General features: G+C 38.4%; 1 protein-coding gene and 1 non-coding gene across 4 annotated transcripts in view; both read left to right on the forward strand.

Annotated features, from left to right (window-relative positions):
* The window catches only part of Septin11 (septin 11), a 95,515-nt gene that overhangs the window by 51,651 nt on the left and 30,939 nt on the right, over positions 1–12,925 (forward strand). For all 3 annotated transcript variants that reach the window (XM_071614352.1, XM_071614353.1, XM_027939791.3), the window contains exon 3: positions 5,787–5,982. In XM_071614352.1, coding sequence (XP_071470453.1) covers positions 5,787–5,982 — 196 coding nt within the window. The remainder of the gene's footprint in view (positions 1–5,786; positions 5,983–12,925) is intronic.
* On the forward strand, positions 1,720–1,794 carry Trnaa-agc (transfer RNA alanine (anticodon AGC)). The gene has a single exon. It is a non-coding gene; the product is annotated as a tRNA-Ala (tRNA).

The following is a 12,925-nucleotide window of genomic DNA, read 5'->3' on the forward strand; positions in this document are numbered from 1 at the left end:
TTCCCACCATTGTTGTGCTGTCATCATTGAGGTCCTCACCATAGTTGAGTTGTTGCTGGCACCAGGCCCTGCAACCTACAGAACTGTGGACTAAATAAACCTCTTTTCTAATAAAGTTCTCTAGCCTCAGGCATTTCATTATAGTAACAGAAAATAGATCAATACAGAACCCTTTGGTTAAAGCTGCCATTAGGTCTTTGGGGGATATGGTGTCAGTATTAAATTATCAATTTATTCTCAGGATAGAATGCCTCAAAACCCTTTACCACAAATATTTTAAAGAAAAATACCTACATAAGAAATGATTCTCATTGTCAGTCAATGATTTTTATAGTTAGAATCTATAAAGAAATGTTCTAGATAATCAAAACATTTGGACAGCCACATACAGGATTAGGTGTCATATTTAACTTAAAGCTGTCCATAGTCATTTCTTTCCAACTTTTTCTCCTACTATTTGTTGTTTTTTTTTATACATTATAACCATGTGATATTTACTTTCATGTGATAAATATGGAAGGGGATTGAGGATACAAAAGTTACAGTTCTATTAAAGAAGTTTTTTTTATCAAAAAGGCTGTAGAGTCATAATTTCATTTTGTAACAAGAGCTTATAGGTAGAAAGCAGAGGAAAAAACCAGGACAGAAACTGGTATGAATTTACTCTAGTTTCAGAAATCCTGAATTAAGTTTCCACTGTTAGAACCCCTCTCTGTTGAGTCTTGGGAATAAATGCAATAGAGCGAGAAAAGTTTTCACTTACCTAGGAAGAGAATTCTGATGCTAATCAGATAACAAAATACCCTGGAGTTAATGGTTCCCCCACTCCCTATTTTGCTTACAACATGTTAAACTACTCCCTAAACTACACTTTAGTTTAAATAAAGCCTTTATGTATTATCCAGGCTGTATTTCTCCAAAGAATCTAAATTAGATTCTAGTATTCAGCCTCTTTTCAACATTTTAAATGTATGTATCTTTCTCATTCATTTTCCAAAATGATAATGCTCTGAGAAGCCTCATCTGCATTGATCCAGCTGTGTGTCAGTTCTTGGTGAACACAGAAAGATGAATAAGATATTGTGATATTTCTGCTTTTGAAGAGGAACAAATTCAATAGAAGAGTTAAAGAAAATTAGTAGTACATTTAGAAACTAGATTAGTTTTTCTAAATTCAAGCTTAATTGTTTTGAGGAGATGAGAGAAGAGGAATAGAAAACAGACACGTTTAAGGTTGTTTTAATTAAGGCCAAAAGTGTCAACACGAACGGTAAGGCTTAATAATCAAATCTTAAAAATTGTGATTCCATCTTTTTCCAGGAAAAGTTATGCATTGCTTATAAGGTAAAATGAATGAAGATAAAATTGACTCCAGAAAGTAAGGTGAAGCCAAAGATAGAGTCAGAGCTCAAATTTCCTGATAGCAATTAATTTGTGAGGGAATACATTTGTCTCTCAACTTAGTGGTCATAGCACGGAGAGAATTCTGATGCTAATCAGATAACAAAATACCCTTGAGTTAATGGTTCCCCACTCCCTATTTTGCTTACAACATGTTAAACTACTCCCTACTACGCTACACTTTAGTTTAATAAATACTTTATTTATTGAGCACATATTACATGCCAAATAGCAGTTAATAGTTTGACAAATGACAGATTTATAGTGTCTACAATATAAAAACAGAGATAATTTCTCTGGAAAAATACACCTGGAGGGGCTGGGAATGTGGCTCAGTGGTAGAGTACTTGCCTAGCATGTATGAGGCCCTGGGTTCAATCCCCAGCACCAACAAAACAAACAAACAAACAAAGATATACTTTGGAAATTTCTCTCATGGATTTTCAGAAAAGAGATGGGGTAAATATGCTGTTTAGATTGGAGGGTATCCTCTAAATCAGTGCAATTGATTGATGATGTAACATGTCATAGGCTGTTCCTTCAAGTTCCCCGTGCAGGCTGGTGGTGTTGTGCTAGAGCAGGTTTCATTGAAGATGAAGGTGTGAGGAGTAACAACACAGCTTATAGGCTTACAGCTCTCTGGTAACCCAGCTCCATCCAAGAATAAAATCTATAGACTGTACAGAAGGCAGGCAGACTAGCCAGCCTGATTACTTTCCTGAGTAGCCAGGCTTGGCAGTTAGAGCTGAGGATGCTAAATCGTACATCAACTATTTGATCAATTTGCAGTTACCTTTTAATTAAATTAATAATACAATCTTTCCGATGTTTTTTTCATATCCACCTTGGAGCTGATAGGTGAGATAGGCCTGAGAGTAGAGTGGAAGAGGGGGGATGCTTTCCCCTGGGATGTGGGCGGCATGTTCGCCAGCACTGGGGCGGCAGCAAAAACAGAAACCACAGATAGCACTTCACGAGTGACTCTCTAATTACTCCCGTGACCAAGTGTTCAGGCAGATGAATTGACAACAAATAAACAACAAACCAAAAAAATCTACCAAAGTGGCAGATCTCAGAATAAATCATCACCATGATCTCATTTTCATCTTCAGTTAATTTTAATAAATGCCTGGTGTGTCTGGTACTCCTCTAGGGAGTCTTCTGCAAAGTCTATGTGAGTCGTTGATTTTCTGAACATATTGTTATGGTTGTTTGGTTTGGACTGGAACCTCTACCTCATAGGCTCTGAGTTACTCAATTAGAAAGACACTTTTTTGTTGCTCTTGTGGGTCCTCAAAAGTATAGACAAGGCCCTTCCTTCAAAGTTCAGAGAGGAGTCTCAAAAGCCAAAGCATTGAAGACTCCGCTAATTCCTTTTATTCCAGAACTGTCATTTCCTACTGAACTGCCTTGGTGAATCACACCGCTGCTAGCATCGCTGTGCCTAATTATGGCTCTCAAAAGCACAGAGCATAGAAATGGAAAGCAAAACACTCTGAAATTTAGAGGAACAGTGGTTTTTTCAACCCATTGATTAACCCTGTGCTCTAAGTAAGGCCTGGAATGCTAATTGTTCATAATTTCCACCTTAATGTAAATGATCATTAAGATTACCATGCCTTAAAAAAAAAAAGTTATGGTGCTGTGGATTCACGTGTGCTAAGTAATTCTCAACCTAGTAAAGGAGATGGTAATTTCATTCCTATCTAAGGAGCCTAGAATTCTTGCCTTGTAAATTGAAGTCTTTATTGCTGTCCTTAGGGAAACAGATGAAAGTTAAGTAGGTCACTTTCTACTGACAGAACCTTTGACATTTTGGAGAGATTTTTATAAGGGTGCTCTGATGGTGTCCTATGTCCATGACCTGAAAATAGGTAAATCCTGTAAAGAAGTTGGCTATCCTGGAGAGTGTTACACACACAACGTGTGCTTACACTGATTCAAGTACTATTCGTATTGAGTTGCCTATCAGATTCGTTATAAGAGTGGGAACCGTGTTTTATTTCTTATCCATTACACAGTAACTTTGTTTTGCTTAAAGTTGATTTGTTAAGCCATGAATTGTGATTATGAGCTTGTTAAGCTCCATCACATTAGGGAGCAGAGACTGGTTTATTACTTGTATTGATGAGGTTTTTTGTAAGAGTATTCAGGGAAATAGGGAAGACAGAACATAGCCAGACCTCAGAACAATCTGGAACGACATTAGGATATTACAGAACTGCGGGCAGTGTCATTATTTGTTTTTGTTCAAACCTTTATCCCCACACCTATGCTTGTTACATAGCAAGTATTCAAGTATTAATTTAATAAATGGGTTTCTGATACTTTATTCTACTGTATTGATCTGTTCTCCTCCTAGATTCCCGGCTAGTGGTGTATCTACAGAGAGGCTTCTGTTTAATAAAAGCCTTTGCTGTCTCATGGCTTTTGCTTATTTCCTTCTCTCTCTACCTCTTTCCTTTCTCATGCCTCTACACTGTGTGCAGATTGTATGTCTCCACTTCAAATAGAGACGTTTTGATTGGATGGGTGCAGTATGCATAACAGTCAGGCTTTTGTGATTGTCTTCAGGTCAGGAGCCGAGCCCTGGCCCACTTATCTGTGGTCAACTCACAAGGTCACAGGGTATAAAGTCTGGTCTTGCTCATGAGAAGAATGCGGTCATGGTAGACATGTGGAATGTTATTCCCATAACAATAAATTAGAGTCTGTTATTCAGCTGTGTTCTAGACCAGATTCTAAAACATTAGCCCTGTTCATTGTTGTATTCCCAGAACTTAGCACAAATCTTGGCACTGGAAAAATATTGGCTAAACAGAAGCTGATTAAGGAGGAAATTCTGTGATCTTAGATCAGGGACATAGTGTGAAAGGTTAAAGAGTAAGGGAAATGCACTTGAACAACTCTTATCATATAAACCAATCATAGTAAGTGGCAAGCCACAGAGGGCCTCTAATCAAAGAAAGCATGCATCTAGGAAGACTCCATCTTACTTTAATTTTGGATTATGTTGGAAAGCAGCGAGTATAATACAGAACTTCTAATTAACAGGTTTTGTCCTTATTGTGGGAGTAGCCCTAAGGCTACAGATTCTGAAGCTTTTCTTTTTCTCATGGGATGTCAGCATCAAAGTCATTACTGCAATCCTTCAGATGAGGGAGTGTTTCTAGGAATGTCATCAGCATAAAGATTTATTGAAAGGGCTCCTAACCATTGGCATGTTTAAATTGACCTAGAAATTGGAGACATTTTTTAGATAAGAAAAAATAAAAATAAAAAAAGAAACACCAAAAAAGGCATCTTTCTGGTTAGTGTTTCTTAGTTTCTACCTCTCTGTCTCCACCATCATATGCTCAACCACCTTATCTTTGATTTAACAGCAGAATTAGAGAGACCATTGCTTGGTCCCATTTTGAAAGTTGAGCTGAACTTCATGGCTCCACATTTGGGTCCCACTATTGGATTGGTAGAGTTGTTCCAGGTGTCTGCCACCCTGCTTTGTACATATGAGGGTCTTGATAAACATTTATGAATTGGAATTGTCAGTGTAAATTAATAATGTTATTACTTAGCACAATTTAATTTCATTATCATTAAAGGTGACCAGGAAACTGGGAAGACTAACAAATGTTGGCCATCTTATCTCCAGCTGAACAGAGAAAGAAAAGTAAAGAAATATATTTGGAAAATACCAGGCAGGCAGTTTTCTGTGTAATAGTAAAGTCAGGATGTTGTGCTTATTGAAGGTCAATGTCTGAACTGCACATACCTGGGTTAGAACCCTAGCTCTGACGCTTTGCAATATAACTTCAGGCAAGATACTTATCTAAACCTTAGTGCTTCATCTGGAGGAAAGGAAACCATGGTACCTATTTCATGGGGGAATAGTAGGAACCTCTTGACATAGATTTTTGGCATAAAGTAATTATTATGGTCAGGAGAGTCTTTTGAAATAATTCTTTTCTACAACATGGAATTTTTGTTGTTCTTATTGTTTAGTAACAAATTCAACAATATAGTTTTTCCCCCTTAAGTAATTCAGTTTTGCATACCAACATTTAGGAAAGATAAAGATATAGTTTGTATGCTTATAATACGCAAACTGACCACAGTCAAACTCACAGGTACTATTTTTCTACCCTGAGAAGAAGAACGTCTTTAAGTCCAAGCTCTTTTCTGCTGAATAGTTTCTGAAATTCAGTGAGGCATTTCTAGGTAGGACATTCCTCAGGACATACGTAGAAAAAACTCTCTTCACAGCAGGATTTCTGGTAACATGACTCTTTTTTTTTTTTTTTAACTTTGCAAGCATGATTAAGAAAAAAATACTGATGAATCGAACTGATAGACGTATTCTCTGATGTTTTTCTTTGTGGTTATAGGTGAGACAGGCATTGGCAAATCCACATTAATGGATACTTTATTCAACACCAAATTTGAAAGTGACCCAGCTACACACAACGAACCAGGTGTCCGGTTAAAAGCCAGAAGTTATGAGCTTCAGGAAAGCAATGTACGGCTGAAGCTAACCATTGTTGACACCGTGGGATTTGGAGACCAGATAAATAAAGATGACAGGTGTGTCTTGGGATTTTGTGGGGATGTAACTTGATGTGGAAGATAGTAGATTCCATTCCAGGTAACTTCAAAGGTGAATTATTTTTGGTGTTCTCTAGTTGTGGGGCTTCATCCTCTGTCACCTGAAAGATAGGACATTCTTGTCCTCACAGAAATTTTCTGAGAATATTCTTCCTTGAGGTCAGAACCAGACAACAAATTGATTCTAGGTGGTCTAAACAAAAAGAGAAGCCTGTTAGAGGAGTAAGGTGGCTTATGCCATTTTTCCAGAAAAGTGTTTGCCAGGTTTTGGGATTTCTTCATGTGGAAAAGCAATCTATATCCCAGGCACTGCATAGAGAGTGTTTGCAGAAAGCCTGCCATCAATCACCTTAAACTAGCTGGGACCCATGGCACTGGGGAGAGGGTCCTAGAACCTCTACTACATCTGTCCCAGATAACCAAGGGCCTTCACCCCTGCTTCTCCCCTAGTGAAGCCTCCAGCTGTGTTGCTCACTTCCTGCTTCCAGATCTTGGGTGGCTGCATCCATTTGGCAGAGATGAAACCACATCCAGAATACTAGCTGCAAGAGAGTCTAGAAAATGAGGTTTTCAGGGTTTTTTTAGATATGCAAAATAAGAAAATATTAAAAAGTAATATCTGCTATGCTCTTCTAGTCCCTGAGGCAGAATGAGATATTTGACTTAATCTGCAAATTTTTACTGATTTGGATGAAAACTGAGAGTCATTGTGATTTTGCATAAGAAACCACAGCCCAGGATTTAGGAGACTGTATCGTGGTTGGGTTTTTGACTGGTGACAAGCCATGGACCTTAGGAATGTATCTAACTTTGAGGGATTACCCTAGGTGTTTGCCACTCTGACACTTCATACAGTCCTCTTCTCACGTGGAGGCCTGAGGAAGGACATTGTGAAAGGTTAGGCCTTGATGAGGAATATTGTTATATTAAGGTTATAATCCTGTACTTTGATGGCTTTTGTGATATTACCCCTAAAAGTGATATTACTCCTAAAACTCCATAGTGAAGAAAGCACTTTTATGCATGATCTGTTGAAATGTATTAGTGAATTTCTGATTGGTAATAGGATCTTAATGTTGATGGTAGTGGTATGGCTTGAGGCTCTTCTGGAGAGGGAAGCCGCTCTGTTAGGCAGAACTTTGCAGTCAGAATTGCCAAATGGAGTCTGAAGAGCAGTTGGGGTTTTGGTGAAGACTAATGAGGATTCAAGTCAATTGAATAAAATTTCCCCTCCTAAGCAGAGATAATTGAGTAATTGATGCTACAGAATTCTGTGCATCTATGGAAAAAACACTTGTTGAACTTACTTAAGAAATTAAATATATATTTAACACATACATACTTTTTATTTTTGGTACCAGGGATTAAACCCAGGGGCACTTAATCACTGAATCACATCCCCAACCCTTTTTTACTCGGGAACAGGGTCTCCCTAAGTTTCTTAGGGCCATGCTAAGTTGCTAAGGCTAACTTTGAACTTGTGAACCTTCTGCCTCATCCTCCCAAGTCTCTGAGATTATAAGCATATGCTATTATGCCTGGTTAAGAAATAAAAATATTTTAGGGGCTGAAGCTGTAGCTCAGTTGTAGAGTGCTTGCCTAGCATGTGTGAGTCATTGGGTTTGATCCTCAGCACCACATATAAATAAATAAAATAAAGGTATTGTGTCCATCTACAACTAGAGATATTTTTTAAAAAATAAATAAGAAAGAAAGAAAGAAAGAAAATTATTTTTAAAGCATTTTGGTTCAGTAGTTTGTGTATAGATTGAGGCTCCTAGCTGCCAGTCAAGCCTTGTGTATCAGTCATTAAAACTGGTATGGTTCTTCACATAAGCTTGAAGATATAATTAGAAAATAATATATAGTGAGTTTTTATTTTATAAAATACATATAGCCCATTTACAAGGACATAAGTTTGGATTTTCACTGTGAGCTGCTGTTTGCGCTTGCTTAAGGGAAGCTGTTAATTCTTAACCTCCCAATACACAACCCCCATGTTAATTCTACTTCCAAGATCTAGCTCACTGTCCTTCCCAACACCAGTCCTGTTCTTTAGTCTCAACTTCAGATAGCTTGACTGTTTGAAAATGTAAATTCATTCTCAAAAGAGGTTTAAGAAACTATCCGGCCCAAAGATATTTCTAGAATGAGACTTCCAGAGACATTTTTGGGCAGTGACATTATGAGAATGTCTTACCCCTTAAAGACACCAGTGTGTAGAAATAAGTTGTATATTTGTTTAAGGCTTCATTAATATCAGAGTTTTCGTCTTTTTAACTTTTCCTCAAAATTGTGTTTCCTCAAAACACAATATACATGTGTTTTGTAAAGAGGAACTTGAATTATTTTTATGTAAAAATGTGTATTGTTTAGATATATTTCAACAATTCCTGATTTAAGTATGAGCAGAGCATCTCAATAATCAGAGAGAAACATTTAATTCATTCTTGGAGCACCGAGCTCTTTATCTATAGAGCACTTGAAATGCTCTTCAATAGACCTTGTCCTGTGTCTATTGTTAGATAGGAAGATTTTATTTTGCATCTGGTCAGAATGGACTGTCTGTACATTGTGTTGGGGCAGGGACAGCTAAGCTCTGACTCTGCAGCTGAGTAGTTGCTCCTCACTTGAGACCTCAATGCCAAGTCATGAAGAAGAGGTTCCTGCCTAAAGGCTGGTTTTAATGCCAAGTGAAATAAATGAAGAGAAAACCCTGGCATCAAGGAAGAGGGAGGGAGGGAGGGAGGGAGGGGGAGAGAGAGAGAGAGAGAGAGAGAGAGAGAGAGAGGGAGGGAGGGAGAGAACACGAACACAGTGCTTTGTGGGAGCTGGGGAGAGTGCCTGGGGCTTCTGGTCATTGTATGGTCACAGAGCACACCAGAGCCAGGCCTGTTCCTAAGCTCTCAGGCTGGACAGATTCTCCCTGGGATTAGGGAACATCATGCTTTTATATTGGACTTTTTCAGGATTCCCACTTGAGTAAGAATCTTCCTCCACCTAGCATCTTGCTACCAAGATTCCATGTGCTTTTTCAGCTTAAGAGTCATTGCCTCAGTGCCTCCCCCGAATGGGGACCTCCCCTCTGGCTGGTGGTTATCACTCACCAGTCCTGAACAGCAAATAGTTGAAGTTAGTGCAACGTGGAGCCTCATATTTGCAGCTGGAGTCCTCTTTAAGAACTGATCTGACTCATTTGGGTCAAATAATAGTTACCAAGGAGATTTAGAAGAGAGGAAGTGTGATATTAACCTAACCTAGATACCAAATATTTTTTTTCCCTCTGAAATTTCTTGACAGCTGTTGCATAACTTCTTTGAATGGCATTTGAAATTCCCCATTCCCTTGTGCCTCAGAAGGCATTGTTGACACTGTTGACTGTAAACCCAAATCACTTGTTTAAAAATAGTTATTCGGACAAGCTCTGCTTTCATCAAAAAATTGGAAGTAGAATATGCATTTTTGCATCTGTATGTAACCACATGGCAAAGGATGTGTGCCTTCTGTAACCCATGATTATTTTTACCTACTTCGGGGACTAGGCAAGCTTTTTTTTTTGCCATAGATGCAAGACTTTAAGAATGTCCCAGTTTGTTTACATAGGCTTGGGACATGTAGCATTCCTGCATCATTATCTCCTTTGACCAGGCTAGCTAGAAGGAGGCAGGAAGAGAGATCTGGTAAGGTTTCCTGTTATGTTTAACTCCTTGTTGTTTAAGGGTTTCCTTGCTTTGACTGTCTGTATTCTTCGGTGAAAAAGGAAGGGGTCTGGAGACGAAAGGAAACTATATTTTGCTGTCCAACTGGAAATAGAATAGTTAGTTTGTCCCACATTTGAGAGATGGGAGGTGGCTTTCCATAGGGTATCACAAATTGTGATAATAGTCCTGAAAAGCCTGAATAACCAAAACCCATTGAGAGAGAACCCTCACGTTCACCAGATGTTTATTAGAATTATAAAATAGAAGTGATATGGGCTGTTTAGCTGTTAAATTCTAAGTTTTTAATGTTTTCTGGTAGAGGTAGTGTAGGGGTAAGAAAAGTTGTTTTGGGCTAACAGCAAGATAAGAGAGAAACTTGGTAAGTTTGCCATTGTGTTAAAATGATCAGTGGGTAGGTTGGATGGATAGAAAAGTATATTAAATAACTTCTTCCATTACTTTTAGGGTCACCCTTTGTGATTTTATTGCTTTTTTTCCCCCTTAATGTCTGGAAGCATATGAAGAAAATGAGTAGTGGGTTACAAGGACTACACTCATGTTGTAAAAGGGGATTTGTAAAAATGCACACTAGTTTGATTTGATCTCCTCCATCTCCTCAGCTGGGTATGGTTAGAATCAAGAAGTTTGAATTGGCCACACAGAATATAAGTAGGTGTCCTTTCTGTGTGAATGGAAGATAGCAAAAGGCCAGCTGGGATTAAGCTTCTTGGTCTTTCTGACCATGAATGCAGATAGAAAAAAGAAAGGAAGTGGTTGAAGGAGGGGGCAGAAAATTTGGATTATGACAAGGAGTACAAATCACTTGGCAGGCTTATTTCTTGTCAAGAGGAAACTTTTGTAAACATAATTAAATAGTTGACGTAGGGAATAGTGGTTTTGGTAAATAGTGGTTATTTGTTTATGATACAGAAGGTAAAACAGAAGGGATTTCATGCTTGACTGGGCACGTGAGATAAGAGAGGTCTCCAGGTTGAATCCCAGGTCTCTGATGGTACAGTGGTGTGGATGCTCTTGTCATTCACCACCTTGAGGGTTGGGGGTGCAGGATTGAACAGTTTGGTTTGAAGAGCTGTTGGAAGTATCTGATAAACAATTGGGTAAGTGGTCTGAAGCTCACTGAGGTAGACATTTGTGACTTGTCATTAGATAAATGCAAAGTGAGACACAGGAAAAAGCATGATTTTTCAGGAAGATCACAGAGAGTGGAGGGAGGGAGATTGAAAGACTAGCAGGAGTGGTTAATGGGGGCAGGCAAAGGAAACCTAAGATGTGAGAGATCAAAAGATGTCTTGAATCCAGCTCAGAAAGCATCCTTCACTGAGGAAGATAAAATCATTTTATAACAATAAACAAAGATACACCAAATAAAGGGGACTGTTTTTTTTTAAGCACCCCCTCCGCAAAAAAAAAAAAAAGACAAAAATAAAACAAATTCAGTGTTATTATGCCTTCCAGGGTCTTTTGAGGATCAAAATCAAAACCAGAAGTAAGAAAGCGGAAATGCACTTAGACTAGTATTGAGAGGAGACAAGGACAGTTTAAATTCAGAAACTAGGGAGGCAAGAAGAATAAATGTGGTGAGCCTTTTTTTCCTCCCTTTGGGCTAAGAGGGTGCTAGGGAGAACCCTCATCTATCTCTAAACACTGCTCCAGTGTCAGGAAAGGAAAGCACCAGCCTGCAGACATGGGTGGACCGCCTTTGAATGGCCTGGTCCACTTCCCCAGAGGTATGAGCTCAGTAGCAGAACAGTCACCAGGGAACTGGGTGGGTACAAATTTCCTGGTTTGGGTTTTTGTTTTAATTCAGGACATTTTAATTTATTGTACTTTTATGTGCTGGTCCTTTATATTAGCTCATTTATTTTTCAGAATAGCTCTCTGGTAAAGGTACTGTTTTGTCCCTGATTTATCTCTGAGGAGAGTGAGGCAAGGGGAGGTTTAGTGGCCTGCTAATGGCCACACAGCTAGGGACTATGAAGACAGATTTTGGGCTTAGGCAGTCTGACTTGAATCCATCTTTCTAGCCACCATCCTATATAACTATCCCATAATAATAATTATGATTATTGCTATGTAGTACGAGCCTGCATTTTAAAATTGAAAAATAGAGAATAATCTAATTACTCACTTCTTTCTATTAGAATTTCACTTTTTATGACTCAGGGCTTTTAAGTTACAGTTACATATTTTACCTTTTTAAAAAAAAAAAAATATCTAAAGACTCTAAGTGCTTAAATTGAACCAGTATATTATGATAAAATCACCAAAGAAAAATACCACCACAAGGTATTTATTGACTGCTTTTAGTTTTGATCATAAATGCATTATTATTTACCTCAGGGGATTTTGTTTTTTTCCTTTAGAATGTCTGCTGTCATGTTTATTATGAAATATTTGTAGTGCCTATTCAAGGTTTCAGTTTAATTTATGGATCTGGGATCTGTGTGTTGAAAGGTTTTATTTTTTCTTACAATTTAAATCATTCCCCAGAAAGGCACTAAGTTTGGGGTGGATTAACCCTTTGTCTTCCTAATAGATCTGTCTCTGCTGCTAAAATGAACTTTTGAGCTGCTCCCCTTTGGAGACTGAAAGAGTTCATGGGTTTCCCACGGTGACCTAACATAAGACTTACTCCCTGGAGAAGATGGGATTTATTGATGATGTAGACCCAAAATGCTTTCAACAGTGTGTTTATGGTCAGTTAATAGAGTCATACACAATTATCCAAAACAGAGTTGAACTATGTTTTGGTGAAGAGAAGAGAGAGTTACAAAGTTTACCAATAAATCATGAAATTTTTGAGTTAGAATCTTGAAGATCTTGGTAATATAAGCTCTTCAATTTATAGATGGAGTTGGGGAGTGTATATAGGGTTTAAGGGAGCACAGACAGGTACCTCACCTTGTCTCTGGAGGAATGGCTGGAGGAAAGGCCCCCATGGGTGGTGATGCCATATTCCAAAGTCATAAACCAGTTTCATTTTGTGCACCAGGGCCAATCACTTGTTAAAGTCTTTCAGAAACACTTTATTAAGATAGATTTCAAGGCTAGTTTTGGCCCAGCAGGAAAGAATGCTAAAACCTCTTATTAATATCTTCCACACCTGCGGGGGCAAAGGGCGGGGAGCAGGTAGCATGTTCCATGTATGTATAGTCTCTGTTTTAAAGAATGAGTGTTAGCCCAGAGAATATTATAAAGAA

The sequence above is a fragment of the Marmota flaviventris genome, chromosome 7 (genome assembly GCF_047511675.1).
Source record: "Marmota flaviventris isolate mMarFla1 chromosome 7, mMarFla1.hap1, whole genome shotgun sequence".
In the NCBI taxonomy this organism is placed as follows: domain Eukaryota; kingdom Metazoa; phylum Chordata; class Mammalia; order Rodentia; family Sciuridae; genus Marmota; species Marmota flaviventris.